The 20,878-nt window shown below is 39.0% G+C and overlaps 1 protein-coding gene across 4 annotated transcripts in view; it reads left to right on the top strand.

The window, feature by feature from the left end:
* Positions 1-20,878, top strand: part of LOC137256044 (serine-rich adhesin for platelets-like) — a 73,027-nt gene that overhangs the window by 7,318 nt on the left and 44,831 nt on the right. For 2 of the 4 annotated variants that reach the window (XM_067793719.1, XM_067793736.1), the window contains exon 2: positions 16,520-17,504. In XM_067793719.1, the coding sequence (XP_067649820.1) occupies positions 16,520-17,504 (985 nt within the window). Of the gene's footprint in view, positions 1-9,931; positions 10,135-16,519; positions 17,505-20,878 lie in introns of those variants that run through there. The other 2 variants (XM_067793728.1, XM_067793744.1) reach the window with 2 other exon arrangements.

Raw genomic sequence — 20,878 nt, 5'->3', positions numbered from 1 at the left:
GTGTCAACTCCCTATCCTGTCAGGCTAAAACCTCAATTAATGTAAAACACTCCATTTTTTAAGAACTGATGAAAATTTGTATTCAATCGATAAGAAATATGGAGCTCAACTTCAATTACTGAATGGATAAGGTTTGATTCACCTGATATGTGAGTCGTAGTACTGTATTAATACTGTGTGATTAAGATAATAATCATTGTATAATGAACACAACAGCTGAGAGGATTAGTGATTCCATTGGCAGCTCTGCATTATTGACCAACAATACAGGGTTATATCATGCACATCACAAAGGCAAATTAAATCAAATTTCATGTTAGGTTTTATATCTATTGCTCATGGCCTAAGGATGCTGAGGAATGATATGGTTCAGGGACTGTAAGACAGACTAGTTACAGCCTTCATAAGTGTTACCTGTGTAAATGCTTCAGTACCATGGCTAGGACTGAATCTTGTCAGTGATGATGTAGTGGAATGAATGTAGAAGAAATACCAGTTGGTAACAGCAGTGTGGTGGTGTTCCTGATGGCCCTCTTCACTGACACCGTCCAGTGGGTTTATTGCACACACAGACATTAATGTCAACAGCTGGAATCATGAATGGATTGTAATTTGATAATTGTAAAATTGATAGCCACTCGTAAATTGTAAAAATACTCCTGTTATTAGTGTGATGTCAGTCTGGGTTGGACAACCCAGGTGGAATGTTTATTTAAATTTTTGTGAGGTTGAGTTTCACTGGACTTAAAACAGCTGTTTCTCCTCTGGGAAATGTCGATAATTCACCTGAGGAATAATTTGTCAGACTTCTCAAGCCATGGAGTATGTCGTAAGTCATTGTTAGATTTTTATGGGTTTTTTTCTGCCTCTTGTTTAGATTTAAGTATATCTTTGGTGTATTTACAGTTCAGGGAATAGATTTACTTTCCAAAGGATGCTAAACTCTAAAGAACACTGTTAGAAACTGCAGTCGTTGTGGAGGCTTTCTGCTATTCTAAACAACATGATCAAGGGATCACTGAGTAATTATTCATTAAAGGACTGTTAATTGTGGCAGAGGTGAAGTTTTTCTGGAATATGTAGCAATGAATGATGTAGATCTGTCTTCTCCTTTAAACTTGTTTGGGAATGAAGTTTAGATTTAAAGGTGAGTTTTGTTTACATTATGATTTTAAGGCAAAGCATCTTTATCAGCACATGGAGGTAGAAAATGTGCATCTACAACTCGGAATTATATCCCACCTGCACATTCTCGGGCACACATCATCGGAGGATTTGTGGCAAGTAAATGTTTTCATTGATGTTACTTATTCAAATATAAATGTTTGTTGTGATGGCAGTATATAGGAGGTTGCCATTTCATTAACCCAAGGAATTTGAGAGTCTATGATTCTTGAATAGCTGCCCTTGGCTGAAAAATACTATTTTCACAATTTTTAAGTTGTAATTCTGGATCATGACTGACATTTGCTTAAGATTTTGGATTAATATTGTTGCAGATCTCAGATTAAAATTTAATTTAGTCCTCCTGTCAGGCAAGGCAAATAGAGCCCTTATCTGACTTCATCATTTGTATTGTTTTTGATGCATAAAGAAGAAACACAAATTTGTCCACATGCTTCTCATTGAGGTAGTGTTTTTCCAGATGTGTAATGCCATTCTCATCTTGGCCAGAACTGCATTATAGTCAGGTCCATCTTACATGATTTCACTGCAAGTGGATTTGACCTCACACAGCCCAAAAAAGCCATGACCCTGTCAAATATGAAGACCATATGACCCCTAGCATGAGAAATTTCATGATAAGGAATTGAGCTAAATGTGTACCCAGAGCATGGGACATTGAGCCACAAGTTAAAATGGTTCAGTTTGGTGGTTAGCAGGGTTCAGATCATGCCTGCACTGGTTATATCCCTTAGAATGTAGTAGTTTGTGCTGTGTAGTCAACTTGTTGTGGGATGGTGGGGTAGCCTAGTGGTTGAAGCGTTGAACGTGTGCAAATCCCACAGAGGTACAATGCATGAAGCCCATTTCTAGTGTTCCTCCACCGTGATGTTGCTGGAATATTGTTAAAAGCGGCATAAAATCAAACTCAGTCAGGTTGTGTCTAGAACACTGTGTTTAAGGTGCAGAGAGGCAATTGGCAAGGCTTCAGATTTTGCCCCAATTTATGTTTTGTCCAGGAACCTCAGGGAAGGGACAGTGTGATGGTTTGAATAGGTTAAGTCTGATCCTACTTGTCATTTCTAGGCAACTGTCGTAGAGTACAGTGTTGGGATTTACGATTCCGATCATGCCTCGAGTGGTAATGTCATGATAGGCCACATTAAGGTGGTTGGAAGTGGGTACAGTCATCCCTCTGTTTGTTATGTCTAGGCGAGTATGGTAGTGTACACTGTACAGTGTTATGGTTGACAAAGACTCAGATCATGACTCAAGTGGTTATGTCCAAGAGACATGGTAGGCCTTATTATCCCCCTGGCATGTAATACGGGGGAATATAGTCGACGCCTCATCTGTCCGTCCGTCCGTAATCATTTTGTTTCAGGAGCATCACTCAGTGTTAGTCTAATGGTGGGGTGGGCTTCGTTTCCGCATCAAAAGTAAAAAACCGTTCAATATTTTTCTGCAGAACTTGGTAGATATATTAATCAGAACCTTTAGTGGTGCCTTTCGGTATTTACAGATTTTTGTGATTTATTGCTTTCTTGGTTTCCATGGAAATGTTTCAGACATAGTTTCAAAAGTGAGAGGTGTGTTTCATTTCCAGAGCAGAACTCAAAAACTTCTTAATAACTGTTTGTAAAACTTTCTAGATATGTATGGCAGACCCCAAAGTGGTGCCTTCTGGTTTTTATAGGTTTTTGTGATGTATTATTTTCTTGGTTTTCATGGAAACGTTCCGGACTTAGTCTCAAAATGGAGGGGAGGGTTTCGTTCCCAGAGCACAACTCAAAAACCATTGCATATCTTTCAACAGATCTTGGCAGACACATGAGACAGATTTTGAAATTGTGACTTTGCTGGTTACAGATATATGGCATTTATAATTTTCATGAATTCCATGGAAACACTTCAAACTTAGTCTAAAAAAACAATGAGTAACTCTCAGATTATTTGTCCTTTCAAACATGTGGGGGCCGGGGGGGATATGTCATCTTCTGATGACTCTTGTTAAGGTTGTTGGAAGTGGGTACAGTCATCCCTCTGTTTGTTATGTCTAGGCGAGTATGGTAGTGTACACTGTACAGTGTTGTGGTTGACATAGACTCAGATCATGACTCAAGTGGTTATGTCCAATAGACAGTGAGGTAGTTTGAAGGGGTTATGTCCAATAGACAGTGAGGTAGTTTGAAGGGGTTATGTCCAATAGACAGTGAGGTAGTTTGAAGGGGTTATGTCCAATAGACAGTGAGGTAGTTTGAAGGGGTTATGTCCAATAGACAGTGAGGTAGTTTGAAGGGGTTATGTCCAATAGACAGTGAGGTAGTTTGAAGGGGTTATGTCCAATAGACAGTGAGGTAGTTTGAAGGGGTTATGTCCAATAGACAGTGAGGTAGTTTGAAGGGGTTATGTCCAATAGACAGTGAGGTAGTTTGAAGGGGTTATGTCCAATAGACAGTGAGGTAGTTTGAAGGGGTTATGTCCAATAGACAGTGAGGTAGTTTGAAGGGGTTATGTCCAATAGACAGTGAGGTAGTTTGAAGGGTTATGTCCAATAGACAGTGAGGTAGTTTGAAGGGGTTATGTCCAATAGACAGTGAGGTAGTTTGAAGGGGTTATGTCCAATAGACAGTGAGGTAGTTTGAAGGGGTTATGTCCAATAGACAGTGAGGTAGTTTGAAGGGGTTATGTCCAATAGACAGTGAGGTAGTTTGAAGGGGTTATGTCCAATAGACAGTGAGGTAGTTTGAAGGGGTTATGTCCAATAGACAGTGAGGTAGTTTGAAGGGGTTATGTCCAATAGACAGTGAGGTAGTTTGAAGGGGTTATGTCCAATAGACAGTGAGGTAGTTTGAAGGGGTTATGTCCAATAGACAGTGAGGTAGTTTGAAGGGGTTATGTCCAATAGACAGTGAGGTAGTTTGAGGGGGTTATGTCCAATAGACAGTGAGGTAGTTTGAAGGGGTTATGTCCAATAAACAGTGAGGTAGTTTGAAGGGGTTATGTCCAATAGACAGTGAGGTAGTTTGAAGGGGTTATGTCCAATAGACAGTGAGGTAGTTTGAAGGGGTTATGTCCAATAGACAGTGAGGTAGTTTGAAGGGGTTATGTCCAATAGACAGTGAGGTAGTTTGAAGGGGTTATGTCCAATAGACAGTGAGGTAGTTTGAAGGGGTTATGTCCAATAGACAGTGAGGTAGTTTGAAGGGGTTATGTCCAATAGACAGTGAGGTAGTTTGAAGTGGTTATGTCCAATAGACAGTGAGGTAGTTTGAAGGGGTTATGTCCAATAGACAGTGAGGTAGTTTGAAGGGGTTATGTCCAATAGACAGTGAGGTAGTTTGAAGGGGTTATGTCCAATAGACAGTGAGGTAGTTTGAAGGGGTTATGTCCAATAGACAGTGAGGTAGTTTGAAGGGGTTATGTCCAATAGACAGTGAGGTAGTTTGAAGGGGTTATGTCCAATAGACAGTGAGGTAGTTTGAAGGGGTTATGTCCAATAGACAGTGAGGTAGTTTGAAGGGGTTATGTCCAATAGACAGTGAGGTAGTTTGAAGGGGTTATGTCCAATAGACAGTGAGGTAGTTTGAAGGGGTTATGTCCAATAGACAGTGAGGTAGTTTGAAGGGGTTATGTCCAATAGACAGTGAGGTAGTTTGAAGGGGTTATGTCCAATAGACAGTGAGGTAGTTTGAAGGGGTTATGTCCAATAGACAGTGAGGTAGTTTGAAGGGGTTATGTCCAATAGACAGTGAGGTAGTTTGAAGGGGTTATGTCCAATAGACAGTGAGGTAGTTTGAAGGGGTTATGTCCAATAGACAGTGAGGTAGTTTGAAGGGGTTATGTCCAATAGACAGTGAGGTAGTTTGAAGTGGTTATGTCCAATAGACAGTGAGGTAGTTTGAAGGGGTTATGTCCAATAGACAGTGAGGTAGTTTGAAGTGGTTATGTCCAATAGACAGTGAGGTAGTTTGAAGGGGTTATGTCCAATAGACAGTGAGGTAGTTTGAAGTGGTTATGTCCAATAGACAGTGAGGTAGTTTGAAGGGGTTATGTCCAATAGACAGTGAGGTAGTTTGAAGGGTTATGTCCAATAGACAGTGAGGTAGTTTGAAGGGGTTATGTCCAATAGACAGTGAGGTAGTTTGAAGGGGTTATGTCCAATAGACAGTGAGGTAGTTTGAAGGGGTTATGTCCAATAGACAGTGAGGTAGTTTGAAGGGGTTATGTCCAATAGACAGTGAGGTAGTTTGAAGGGGTTATGTCCAATAGACAGTGAGGTAGTTTGAAGGGGTTATGTCCAATAGACAGTGAGGTAGTTTGAAGGGGTTATGTCCAATAGACAGTGAGGTAGTTTGAAGGGGTTATGTCCAATAGACAGTGAGGTAGTTTGAAGGGGTTATGTCCAATAGACAGTGAGGTGGTTTGAAGGGGTTATGTCCAATAGACAGTGAGGTGGTTTGAAGGGTTATGTCCAATAGACAGTGAGGTAGTTTGAAGGGGTTATGTCCAATAGACAGTGAGGTAGTTTGAAGGGGTTATGTCCAATAGACAGTGAGGTAGTTTGAAGGGGTTATGTCCAATAGACAGTGAGGTAGTTTGAAGGGGTTATGTCCAATAGACAGTGAGGTAGTTTGAAGGGGTTATGTCCAATAGACAGTGAGGTAGTTTGAAGGGGTTATGTCCAATAGACAGTGAGGTAGTTTGAAGGGGTTATGTCCAATAGACAGTGAGGTAGTTTGAAGGGGTTATGTCCAATAGACAGTGAGGTAGTTTGAAGGGGTTATGTCCAATAGACAGTGAGGTAGTTTGAAGGGGTTATGTCCAATAGACAGTGAGGTAGTTTGAAGGGGTTATGTCCAATAGACAGTGAGGTAGTTTGAAGGGGTTATGTCCAATAGACAGTGAGGTAGTTTGAAGGGGTTATGTCCAATAGACAGTGAGGTAGTTTGAAGGGGTTATGTCCAATAGACAGTGAGGTAGTTTGAAGGGGTTATGTCCAATAGACAGTGAGGTAGTTTGAAGGGGTTATGTCCAATAGACAGTGAGGTAGTTTGAAGGGGTTATGTCCAATAGACAGTGAGGTAGTTTGAAGGGGTTATGTCCAATAGACAGTGAGGTAGTTTGAAGGGGTTATGTCCAATAGACAGTGAGGTAGTTTGAAGGGGTTATGTCCAATAGACAGTGAGGTAGTTTGAAGGGGTTATGTCCAATAGACAGTGAGGTAGTTTGAAGGGGTTATGTCCAATAGACAGTGAGGTAGTTTGAAGGGGTTATGGTCATACTCCTGTTTGTCATGTCTGTTCAACTGTGGTAGAGTACAGTGTTGTGATCGACAACTCAAGATCTATTTGTTTTGTCAAGGAGAGTACAATGTGGTGATTTGAAGTGTTTAGATCAATACATTCTCAGCATGGGCACAACAGCCTCCCCTTCTTTCATTATGTTTGATGGTAAGTGTGGAGGTTGTGCTGACCTCAGGTCATTAATCACAGAATCAATAAAATCATTCACTCTGTTTTTTGCCGAGACAAGCCAGTCCTATTCGCACATGCAATCTGTGGAAGAAAGTTATACAGTCTTTTCTCATGGAACATTTTACACTAAGTTTTAAGACAAAGTTGTTTTTCGGAATTTGAGAGGTAATTGGTCTGTGGTGGTTGTCTTGAAATTCATCATGAACCAATTTTGTACTTTTGAACAGGGTAAACCGTCACTGTTCTAAATAAAAGAACCACCAGTATTTGTCCTAATGTAGTTAGTCCGGAAAATATATTCTTCAGTTATGGCTTTGTTAATTGCTAATTAGGGCTGTGAGCATCATTACAGGTGTACATTTTTGACTGACAGAAATGGTGACAGTATTCAGGATAACAAAAGATTTTATGTTAACTGATATTTAACCAGTTATACTGAAGGGCCTAAGAAATGATTAGTTTCCAAGCCGTGTGAAATTTAATCTAAAAATATTTTGCAATCAGGAAGTTGTCAACTTGGACAAAGAAAGCTAAGATTTCAATAACAGGAAGCTGTCCCTCCAAGGTACACATGTAATTTGATGTACAGAGTTACATCCCTTGGCCAAACCAATAAACCTAAAATTGTATGTTTGAATGTCAGTTTGCCCCAGTTGTTTCCAGGCTGGCCTTTGCCACACCCCTGCTAGTATGTTTCACTGAAGTAGGAAATGTGAAGACATGCATCTTGCCTCCATCTACTCACATTCAGTAGATACTGTGTGATGAAAGTTGCAATCCTATTCCAATCGGCATTACGCCCATGCGACTCACTCATCACCGTCTCCAAACAGTACATGCTGATTGTTGTTTTCTCTTTCAGTTCTAATTTCATCTTATTTAGACAGATGTGTTTATCTGCAAGGGTATCTGTATGATTTCTTTAAATCTATAATGAGAGAAGAGTCTTAATCCACACATTAATGGCTTCTATATGTGGGCAGTTGGCATGGTGTTTGTGTTATCCATATTTGTGAGTGATTGCAAAAATGCAGAGTTGGAAATCCTTGTGAGTGAGTGAGTGAGTTTAGTTTTACGCCGCACTCAGCAATATTCCAGCTATATGGCGGCGGTCTGTAAATAATCGAGTCTGGACCAGACAATCCAGTGACCAACAACATGAGCATCGATCTGCGCACTTGGGAACCGATGACATGTGTCAACCAAGTCAGCGAGGCTGACCACTTAGTCGCCTCTTACGACAAGCATAGTCACCTTTTATGGCAAGCATGGGTTGCTGAAGGCCTATTCTATCCCGGGACCTTCACGGGTCTGGAAATCCTTGTACTTTAGTGAGGATGACAAAAGGCACAGTGCCCTTTGTCAAGACAAGTTCATGGAAACATTTATAGTAGTTGTGAACATGATGGAAAACCACGTTTTCTGTGGATAACAGCTTCTTTATTGCAATGATTTGGGTGAAGATACTAACACAGTCATCAAGTATTATGGAAACATCATGATGCAATACAATTTGACTCCTCAGTATACAAGAGGAACATCACAAAGAACATAAACTGTTAAACTCATATATTTCAGATGAGTGAATAAAATGGAGATAGACTATTACTTCATTGTTGACAGTCCATCATTACATTACAAATAGTACCAGGGAACCCAACTGATAAAAAAAAATTATAACTCATTGGTCAAAGGCAAGTCTTCCAGCTTACCTTTAACACTGTTTGCATTGGATTATTCTTCAGCTTTAAGAAGTCTTCTTTGTTTCTTTTTGTTTTGTATCACTGGCCATGTATCACATCGCATCAGGATTTGGGCCACAGTTTGGGAAAGCCCATCTAGTCTGTTTAGATTTTCACTTTTAATACTTACACAACGTTTCAAGAATCATTTTTGCAGTATCATCACACCCTTCCACTAAAACCCTCAATCATGTGGTGAATATCAGGATGGAGAACATGACCTGTATACACATACAAACAGATCCAGATAAAATTAGATAAATATACTTGAACTTGTTGAACCCAGAAGTTGAAGAGTTAAGAAAGAAGTGATGGCCTTAACATTTGGTATTGGCGAGTATGTTCAAAGTAATAGGTATACAACAGATTACATGTTTACATCCATATTCTAAATGCCTATGAAAACTCTCACATTTGGTAGTGTTTAGCAGTAATACGTTTTATTTTACCATATCTGGTGCAAGCTTCTATTATTTTAAAACAATGTTAATTTGTTGAAGTTTTTTATTTTTTGCAGACTTTTTAATTAAGTATAGTTGTAAGGATCAATATGTACTGCATTCCTCATTTAGACAGAACAGTTCATACAGCTTGTATTAATAATGTTATATTTATCATTGAAAAACTAGTGATAACCATCATAGATCAAGTGAAAATTTTCTTTTAATGTCAAAAAGATGATTTACTGTGCAGTTCAATTTCAGCTGTAGACCTGTTATAAAGACTACTTATTCATTTAAGATGAGGGTAGTTTGTGTTTTAATTTAAAAGGAAAAAGCAAATGCATTGCCAGTTCATTGATTGTCATGGATATTCATGAGGAGAGGCCACTAGTGGTTAAACCATTGTATCATGTTAGTTATGACAGGAAATTGGATATATAGAATACTGTATTCTCTCGCATGTGTCAGGTAAGCATATAAAAAACCTCCAGGGAAGAAAACATAATGAGAAGGCAAATATTTGCCAGCGTAAGTCACAATAACCAGTGAGAGGATAGCATTACACTGTGGCCCTCTGTGAGTACTAGAAACACGCGCCCACGTAGGCATGCTGTTATCCCAGCTGAAAAGGGGGAGGGACAACTTGTACTATCTCAGAAATGTGTCATTGCAGCTCTGTTTCTTTAATAGCATATTTGTTTTGGATGACTGACATGATTAAATTATGGTCTGACAAGCAATGACAGGTTAGCTGGCTCAAAATACTGCAGAATGGTTGGGTTGATCCAGGTATAGGGAAGTTTGACTGATGTATGTAGGCTTGGCCTGTTACCTAGCTTAGCTGAACTCTCGCCCACTCATGTGGACATGGGTATACTCCTCGTAACAAGCTGACCTACTTTAATTGTGATACAGATTTACTGTGGGGAGGGGATTGTGGGCTCATGGCTCTCAGTTTACATTTGACCACTCTCTGTGTGCTCAGTTTCTCATTTACAGTTCCTGCTATACATAGCAGCATGGAGTTTCTAGCAGGTCAAAGGGGGGGTTCCTTTTTTTCCTGAAACAGAGAAGCCTGATTGGTTGAGGCTCAAACAGTGACCTTAAAGACAGCCTTGACATTGAGACTGAGTTGATGACCAGACATCGTGGTGTGGTAGATGTAGTTCCCAGTACTGACTGTGGTGGAGATGGTGTAGAAGTGACAACCTCCCTACACATTGCCACAGACCTATGTGGAGGTATGAAGCTTCCTTGCAGCTGTAGTTTACCCTAGCTTGTGTTACAGCACGGCACAGCTTTCAACAGGTGAAGTAGCCTTGACTAGCTGCCGGCGTTCAGCCGAGAGGGAAATCTTCACAAGCAAGTAAACATCCCTAGTTTCATGTTAGGTCATGCAACTAATCCTCCATACAACCAGGGCCATAGTTAATCCCCCAACAAAACATCGCCAGCCCTAGCACTATTAACTGATCATTTATAACATGTCAAGATGGCTAAATGACGACTCCGCTCGGCACATGCTACACACTTGTTGCTGGTAACATTTCCACCACTTCAGCTGCAATGCACGAGTGACTTCCTAAACCCCCTTGTGCACTAATTTACACCCCGGTCATAGAACACTGTGTATTTGTGCAACAAACGTAAGTAATAAGTCTTGATATCTGCAAGTAACTTTAAATGGGTCTGTAATGTTAGATCATGTTTGAACATGAACTGTATAGTGAATCTGTCACTCTGTTACTTGGTAATGCTGCAGTTTGGCAATTCACTGGTCAGGTTAATAGTTAAATCTCCCATTGTTAAGCAGTCAGTGTTGGAGTGTTCAGTGGGTTGAAATCTAAGCCTGAAGAAGTGTTGTTCTACTCAAGGTAGATAAATGATCTCTGACCCTATTCACCTACAGACTATCTCGACATCAACACCATGCAAACATTGCTTACCTGCATCAGGTTCATTCAGATTTTACAATATTAGCTTGAAGAGAAAACTTAGACACTGTTATTCAGTTTTCGCTTAAATTAATAGCAATGGTTACAGTGAAGAGGAATAATTTTTATGGATAAAGTTTTTATTGCAACAGGGGTAATGTATTGGTGTAGATCGCAACAGCATCATGAAGCAAGTGCTGTTAACATCTACACTGAGATGTAGCATCCATTAGGGTAAAAAAAGTTGAGTGTCCATAAAAACTGTTCCTCTTCATTACACAAGCTTCTAACTGCCACTTAACGAAATTAGATGGTACTAGGATATTTTTCATACATAAATATCAGTATGATTATTTAGAAAGTCCCTACCTGTAAATCATGTAAATCAATTGTTTTTTATCTGTCAGCTACTAAGAAATACTTCTGAAACTATTTGTCTTGACGCAAGCTTATTAGATGTTTCGAAAGTTGAGGTAACATTTTGAGTGAATTCGAAATGAAATATCCCTAACATGAAATTAAAAAAAAAAAAAAGATGATACAAGTCGATTGAGAAAACCAGTATTGGTGGATTTGTAGAATACATTTTCATCTAGAAGAGGAAGAGTCCATAATTAGCAGAACAGATGTCTCCAAACAACAGGTGTTCCTGACCTGGGTCGGTAGGTTATTGACTTCAGTGTCAATGTTAATGAGTTAGCCTTTGTACAATATCAGTGTGGTACGTACAAAATCAATCATATCAATGCATGTGTCATAAGCCATGGATCTGGCCAGTTTGGTACTCCAGCAGTTCTCCAGTAATTTATTAGTTTCTTTGTAATTAATGAGACACAGAGAACATTGTTAGTGCTGATTATCATTTACTGGACACAACTATTATAACATCTGTACTTATATATTAGGGTTTCCTCTTTGTCCAATGTCAACGATGCAGTCTGGGCCCAATACCTTGAAAAGACCATGGCTCATTTTCATTAGATTTTAGTGGTATTATAAACTGTTATGAGAGATTTTCATTACTTTCAGACAGGAGATTAATAATAAAAGTGGTAGACTCAATGATTTGCTAGTTAGGATATTTAGTGCTAATTAAAAGGAATTCAATCACAATGTTTTCTTGCTGGATTATGAGTTGGCCTGTATGTTATTTATGATTCAACAAGGGCCATTTTCACAAAGTTGTCTTTGTTGAACAAGAGTAATATCAGGACAAAAAAGCCTTGCTTGGTGGGATGCTTGTTGCTAATTGCATTTAAGGTAACCAGTATATGATTCAAAGGATAAGTATTATTTTTAGACACTATGGCTGGATCATGATGTGTACTGTTGGGTGTAAATGTGTACAAACCTCATCCGATCATTGGTCATCCCCTCAGCCTGGATCCAGTTGAAATGCCTGGTTGTGGAGGTTTCCTGTACTTCATGCTTGTTGCATGAGTGGACTGGATGAAATCCTGGTATCAGACTCTGTCTAGACTTGGATCCTGTAGTCAGACTCATCATTTGTTATCCTTTAAGACCATGCCTGATGCTGTAGGTTTCCTGTACTTCAAGGGCCCGTTTCACAAAACTCTTGTAAGCCTAAGATCTCGTAACCTTTCTAGTAGCACTTGTACCTGGCATTCTGTAACATAGGAGGTGCAAATGCTACGAGGAAAGTTACGAGATCTTAGGCTTACAAGAGTTTTGTGAAACGGGTTCCAGATGTGTCGCCAGACTTATCATTTGTTATCCTTTAAGGCTATGTGGATCTTGCTGAGAAGCTTCAATAGGTCTACCATACTTCATGCTTGTTTATTGTGTCGCCTAGACTTGGATCCTGTAGTCAGATTCATCACTTGTTATCCCTTAGAACCATGTTGATCCACTTGAGATGCCTGATAGTGTAGGTTTCCTGTACTTCATACTTGTCGAATGATTCCCCTAGACTTGGTTCCTGTAGTAAGACTCTTCAACTTAATTTATTGTGTGTCAGTTTCCATACAACAAGTATTGTTGCTCTTGCTTTCTTCCACTAGCAGCTGTGCAGGTAGCATGAAGTGGCTGATATATTGTAGCTTCCAGGCAGCCTAGACTCAGTGCTAGTCCCTGTGTATAGAAGCTGTATGATACCAAAACATAAGAAGCATTAGCAGTTATCCCTAATTTTGGGTTTTTAGAAAAACAGGGTCATCTTCATTGTACTTAGTGGGTATGGGTTTTTGTTGCTTTTAGTGTCACAGCTTGGGACAGCAGAAATGACCTTTATACATTGTACCATGTGGGGAAACAATCCTCACATCCACATTGTACGAAACTGATCACCCTTTTAGTCGGTTTGAAAAGCATAAGATACATGCAACTTTTTCTGTCTCATAGTTCCCAAAGAGAGACTTGAATTTGGACATGAATCTCAACAGTGGAAACAAATCAGTGGTTAGACATTATTTTGTATCCAAATAAGACCAATCAGTTAAGGATACATCAAAAGATATTTCCATGCCTCCTAAAGCTGAAAATATACAGACATGGTAGAATTTGACATATAAGAATAAAGGTTGTGAAATGGGCTTTGTGGAGAGGGTACTCATCATCCCAAAGGTCGAGGATGTAATAGCAGGCCCGTTGGGAATTTAGGGCAAAATAGGTCCTCAGCACCCCATACTTGTTTCATGGGCTGGTCATAACAGGGATTAGATGGTTATATGTAACTGATTGTGTGTCATTGTATATCAACAGTTTGGGTCGTTAGTAGTGCTGTTGAGTAACTGGTTTCTCGGGTTCCAAGTTGTTTATTTATGGATGTAGCTGTACGCATGGTAATACTGCCATCCTTTTCTTCTGAGTGTGTCATATACTGTCCGTTCTGTTTTTCTAAATAGACCCATTCACGTATTTACTGTCTCATGTCCGTCCATATTTGCACAGATGTTTATTTGCATCTCACGGAATTGTGATATGACCACTAATTTGGACATCACGACATTTAAACGAAGTGGTGGTTAAGAATAGTGGCAGAGTATTAATCCATAACAGGATCTGGAGCAATGTGCTAGCCAGGTGGTTAAAGCTCTTCGTGACAAAAGCTGGGTTTGATTCCCACCATGGGTATAATGTCTGAAGCCCATTTCTAGGTTCCTGTGAGATGTGGGTGGAGTATTGTTAAAAGTGCCGTAAAACCATTCTCACTCACTCATGACAGATGAATATATAATACACTGGTTTATCACTAATGGGATACTGGTGACTCTTGCTAAACATCATTCAGTCATTCTCTGTAAGAGCAGGTGGACACATTTCTCACAGAGACTTAGACTAGTTTGAGGAACTGGCCATAGAGCTGGTTTGCAGTTTTAAGAGGCCTTCTCACAGCAAACTGAATTTTGACAGCACACGTTGCTAACATTTTTGTGTTTTCACCCATCCGTCCAACAAATGTCAAATGTTTTGTGTCATTTTAGCACCATTTCTTTATTAGTGCAGTCTTCTGTAGATCAAGTTGACAACCAAAACCTCATGTGACAATTTCGTTGACTTCGATTGGTTGTGTCTGAACGACACAATTCAGCAAAAAAGCAGTTCAGATGTCAAACAACACCAAAGATAGATGGAAATGTTTTTGAGAGTAGAGACCAATCCTTAATATCTGGACAGTTTGACACCTCTGAGGTTGGCATTAGTGGCAAGTTGTTATAATGATCACTCTGTCTCAAACTCGAGTTTTACAACATGTGTTGCCAAACTTCAGTTTGCCTTGTGAAGGCCACTTTAGTTTCTATTTAAGAAACTTGAGCAGGACTCAACATTGAGGTCATGTCTGTCAGAGTTACCTCCCTTCAGCCTGTTGTGGTGTGTATATTGATATGAATGGTGTCTATATTGTGTATTCCAGCTCTCTGTTGCAGTATAATGTCAGTAATGTATGGCCATATGATAACACCTGTGCCTTTCCTCTACTTTTATGTAGGTTATGAATGACCATGTGCAGAAGAAATGGTAATTTTGTTGTCAGACCAAAACTTCGGTAATTTGGTAGTGACCTTCTACTAGTTCAGTGTTCAGTGAGTCATAAAATGTGTGGATAGTGAAAAGTTAACTTGATAATAATTGTCACGTTGAAATAAAAGAAATTGCTATTCAATATCTTAAGGGATTTGCTGTCCATTTTCTCTGTTATGAATGAACGGCAAAACACTGTCATCAGTGGTAATGTTATCATTAGTGCAATGAATTAAATATCTTTGTTAAGACTCCTATCTGTTGAACTTGAGTTAATGTTAGTGATGAAATACGTGTCATATCACTCATGTAAGTATTATGATCTTGTACACCATGTACAGACATTTGACTTTACTAACATCAATGTGTTGCTGATAGTGGCATTTTTTTAAGTTGGAGTGTCAGAACAAATGTAATGAATAAAAAGGTTGTTCATCCATAAAGTTTGACTTTGTCCAGTAGTCACTACACATTCATTTATGCATCATGATATAGAAAGATGCAGTAGCAGTCATTAACTGTTTATTTCTACACTTTTCACCTTAGTATGTGTTTATGAGAAAGAATCTAAATTGGGTAGTTCTCATGCTACATTTGCAACCATTTTGAAGTCAAGCCACTTTAAAGTCATGTTTCATGTAAAAATTCTTGTTAAAGTGATGTCTCATGAACCATTGTACCCAAGTTTTTTTTTCAAATGTTGTTACAGCCTATATTGGATGATTACACAGACACCTTGACAATATTTTCAAGGTCATCACGACTTTTCAAACTAATATTAACGTGATATCTCATGAACTGTAATACCCAATGTCTTCAAATTTTGCTGGCAGCCTACACTGGGTGATTAAGTAGACACCAGTTAATTTGGGCTGACCTTATTTTCAAGGTCACTGTGACTCTTTGACCAGTTTTCAAACTCTTGTTAATATGATATCGATATCTCATATACTGTTGTACCCAGTTTCTTCAAATCTGGTGACAGCTTACGTTTGGTGATTACACAGATACCAGTGAATTTGAGTGACCTTGACTCTATTTTCAAGGTCACTACAATTCTTGGATCACTTTTCAAACTCTTACTAACGCGATATCTCATGAACTGTTGTACCCAGTGTCTTCAAATTTGTTGACGGCCTACATTGGGAGATAACACAGACACCAGTCGATTTCTTTGACTTTATTTTCAAGGTCACCATGACACTTTGACCACTTTCCTGTCTTATGTAAACACAGTATCTCAATAAACATTACTCTGAATGTCTTCAGCTTTGTCGAAGTCTACATTTGGTGATAGTGTAAACACCAATCATTTCAGGCTTCTTGTTTGTGACCAAGTAGTGAATATGTAGTAAATATTTCATTCTTCTTTAGCAGCGTGGGACATTGTCATATTAGTATTAAACACTTGTTTAGTTTAATTTCACCCTGAACTAATTCAGTTACAGCATGAGTGTTGATTTTTGTTGCACTGCATGATGTCATATAAACTGATATGAATTGACAGTTTTAAGTTTGGTGAGGTGTTGCATCTGCCATGAGACCACAATTGGCTAAGTAAGAGCCATTTTTTTCAACTGCAGGTATATGTTAAAGAAAACCATGCAGCATAGGAGATGTTTGACATGGTTTTCCCATATTTTAAGGTTATCCAGTTATCTAACGTTCAGTGTGTAAAGAAACTACTTTACACTAAATTACAGATCAGCTACTATGTCTGTATGTACTAGGTACTGGTACTTTGGATTATGTCTGAAACAAATTCTTTTTTATTGCAGTTGGACAAGATAAAGGAAAGGGCACGTGAGATAGCCGAGCTCCCACAAGACAAGTTTAATGTATTGGTTTTGAACGCCCGTGAGTTCAGTCTTGCACACGGTCGGCCCAATATGAGTAGTTTAGATGCCACCAGTGGGCCTGGCTCGGATGACTGGAGTGGTGAAGATGAAGATGATGGCGGCACAGAGGGAAGTAAACGTAGCTACAGCCACCCAAACTTCATGCCGGGTTGTCACGTGAAACGAGAGGATGCTGAACGAGACTCGGGACTTCCTTCATCAGGTAAGGGTGCCGGAAGTTGGTGTGACCTTGAAGGAAGCGATTTGGAGGAAAGAGGGGCATATGACTACTTTTATCCTGATGAAAGCATCAAGAAAAATGACGCTGTGAAGATAAGTCATACAGTCAATCCCGATTTTGATGAAGTTATCGATGTTGAATCCGACAAAAGCTCCATCGAGTCACCCCGAAGTGATGCCTCCAGTACAAATGAGTATAACGTGACCAGTCCTCTCGATGAAGATGGGATTGAGATGAAGACCTTCAGCCATCAGGAGATACCACAAGGGGACATCCACAAAGCCCTATATGGCAAGGGGGATCATATTCCATACTCTGTCTTGCAGAATGAGAGTGATGATGAGGAATACTGTCACACAGAACAGCAGAGAAGGTTCATGAGTTCCGACTGCACTATGACAAGAGGTACCCGAAGTGTAGATGATGGGGTCTGCTTCCCTTTCAACAGGAACAATCGCTATTCTAGCTATTCTCGAACTCCTGAAGAAGCAGAAAGTGGAGGCTTCCAGAAGCATGGAACTTTCTTGAGCTGCAAACCTCCATTTGGTTATGGAGAGGAACAGCTGACGAATGTCGGTGGGTCAATCGCCCGTCTCCTTCCAAGCACCAACATGTCCACAGGAACAGACATTGGGGAAGATGGCAAGAAGAAGAAAGGCATAAAGAAAAAGAAAGGAATGAAAGGTAATCACTATGTTCCTTTATTTGTAAAATATGTCATCTCTGTCTCTTTGCAGTGTTTAAGACCTGAACTGACTCACACACATGCCTCCATCAAGGATACTCAACAACAGGGATAGGTCACTCACTTGCTTTCTTTACCATTTGTACTAATTTATGTGTGCCTCATCGTGCCCCAACGCACACAGTGACTTGGCTCGTTCCCGGTGCAACTTCAGTTGTGTTTAACCAGGGAGACCACATGTATATAGAGTAAATACGTTGTAGATTATCCCTGGTTTAACAGAACTTCAGCCAGTTTATTGTATCAATTGGAATTTTACAGTGAATGAATAAATGAATTATAGTAAGAATTAAGAGCAAGAATTATGTGAATGAATGAAAGAAATAAAGAAAAAGAATAAAAGGAAGAAGTCCATGTCATTGAATGAAAGAATAAATGATACACCGTGGCCTTCCCTCCCAAAACATGTTAAAGAAGGTAAAAGTATCGCGAGAACACGTTAACATCAGCTGTCCTTTTAAAAAATCTACTTTGAGACATTTTTGTTTACATTAATAATTAATTCAGATATCTTACTGTATGTGGGGAATGGAATGGACATTAACAAAATGTTAACTGACACTGTCACACTGCCCTCAAAAATAAAGTGTAAAACTCTCACAAAGCATTCTAAAACACCTTTCCAGTTTTGTCAAATAATAAGATCAACAAGAAAGAAAGAAGTTCTGGAACTATAACCCTAAAGCATCAATGGCGATTCAGAGCAGATCGGCGATATGTCATACTTTTCATACACCTCAAATACACCCTAACATTTTGTTTTAGATTATGGAACTCTCACTATTACTAGCAAACACATTTCACCTGATAGTATATTCCCCCTCATATGAATTAAAGGTGTATGTGAAAGATTTTTTTGAGGAAGTAACTAGGAATACTCAAACAATTGCGTACAGCATTTCAATGGCGAAATGTCATATTTTTCACACACCTCAATTATACCCTAACAATTTTTTGAGTCACAAAACTGTCACTATTACTTCCAAATACATTTCAACTAAAGGTATGTTCTCCTGAAAATTAAACGAAAGTGTGAAAGAAGTTTTTATCGGCACAATTTAGTCTATCTTTGCGGTGAATTGAGAATAGAAGCCAGTGAGCTATAACTTACCGACTTGAAACTTTACTACAAATCTACTGTCCTAATACGGACACTAATACCAATTATTTGACTTAAACTGAAGTGACAAAATAGTTAACATATCTTCTACATATAGGATTTCAGTTGTTATAACACTTAGCGAACGTAGTCAGCTGTTGAAAATAAACCGGGCTCAATCTTAAATACTGCGCTGCCACCATATTGGCTACACTGGTTACGTTTCTCCCTTTATATAGGCTCCCTGGCTCCACGAAGAAGAGGCACAGGTTGGTTCAAGTTGAGCACATCGTCAGGAACATTGTCAGGCTCTGTGTAGCCAGTATGGTGTTGTACAAAACAACGCTTGTGCTCAGATGGTCATGAATTGTATACCTTATGATGGATTTATGAGAATTGTGGTTTTGTGGTTGCATAGTACAGTTGCACTAGTGGCCATATGCATCAAAGCAATCTTCATGGTAAAAACTACTAATATAGATTTGACCACCACAAATGTTATAATTCATCAAGACTTACGATTCTGCTTATTGCTGGTTTGAATCTTACTGTCATCCTTCATATGATGTGTCTGTACATATGCGTATGTGGTAAGGTTAGACATTAATGATAGCCCTTGTTTGCTTTGTGTCCCCAATCAGTCATATTCAGTGCTTAAAAGTGGTCTAGTGGTTCTTTTAATGATTTTGAATCACATATATAGAAGAAAATCTTGGTTCATTGTTTTGCTTCATTTTTAAATTGATCATATATTGTATGCTTGTTAAGGGCAGATTTAAGATGATCTACAGGAGCATTTTGAAAACATTCTGATCATACAAGATTAATGTTCCTGAATAGTTTGGGGATAATTTTGTAGTAAAGCCTCAGGAGTATTTGATGTTGTACAGTTACATGTAACAATGTTTCATGATCCCCAGTGTTCATGGATGGTGTTTCAAAGTAACAGGAATTGGTTCCTGCAAGGTTCAGATGTCTGTCTGACCCACTGAAAATTCACAGGACCCATGGCATAAGAATTAAACACACAATTCAGATTTGACAATTCTTATAATTGGCATTGAAATTATTAACAAACGTAAAATTTATACACAGCAAACAAGTGTGACATGTCACATATGATAACTTCAGTCAAAGTCATCGTGAAATATACAGGAAGACACTGGTCCCAGCAGGTTGTAGACTTCTATCAGCAAGTCTGTTAGACACTATTCGTGAACACTGAATCCCTATTATGTTTTTTCATCATATCAAACTCAAATTTATTTCCAGACTGTAAATTTTACATCAGCTGATATGTAATTGTTGAAACTGTTTCTTTTGTAACATCCATGATGCATGTATTTCCTGTTTAATAGGCTACTTTGTACACATTCTTGTCGTGGGAAGTGTATATTTACAGTGGAGTTTATGAGTATTCGGCAAGGAAGGGATTCCCTGGTTGCTTTGAAAGGGAGCAGATATAGGAATGGATGATATAGAAAGATGCCTAACCAAAGGTTCATTATGACATATGTCCTATTGTGGTTTGTGTTTGTTTCCAACAAATTCATGGGGACAGAGTGTGATTTTTTGACCACCTGGTATAACACAATCCTCAGCATGACATGGTGTAGTGCTGTCTTGCATCCACCACAAACATCAGTTCTAACTGTTTTAAGCAGTGGTTTGCCTGATCCAAATCAGAATAACTATTTTTAAAAATATTGTCCTGACGTAACCAATTACTGTATGACAATCATCTGAATCATACAATTTGTGTGAAGTATTCACTACTTAAACATTTTTGATGGTGGATTAAGCCAGAGTTTAGTTGAGTCCATGGCTTTGTCAGTGACATGCTACACAACCGTGTTCGGTGGAATAGAACCATTTAATGGAACATCTTCAACATGATCAAATGACAGCAACAGCCATTACGCAGGGGTAATTTATGTAGGGCAGAGTTACCTCCCTTTCCCTGTTATTACAGTGATAGGCAGAAGCTAGCTGGTGGAGCTTATTTCCCCACTAAAGATTAGATCCAATTCACTGCCTTTCTCCCATTTATTTGTTATTGCAGCAAAATGCTGTTTCGGAAATGACTTCTGTGTGAGTTCTTTAACAGGAACCAAAATGGCCATTTGTTAATTTGAAAAAATAACAGCTGCTTGCTAGTTCTCCAATAAACAGTGTTCTTTATGTTGGTCCCTGGCTGTTTCATGTTGAGTTATG

Source organism: Haliotis asinina, chromosome 1, assembly GCF_037392515.1.
Source record: "Haliotis asinina isolate JCU_RB_2024 chromosome 1, JCU_Hal_asi_v2, whole genome shotgun sequence".
Classification (NCBI taxonomy): Eukaryota; Metazoa; Mollusca; class Gastropoda; order Lepetellida; family Haliotidae; genus Haliotis; species Haliotis asinina.
This window is presented reverse-complemented; position numbering and strand designations above follow the sequence as displayed.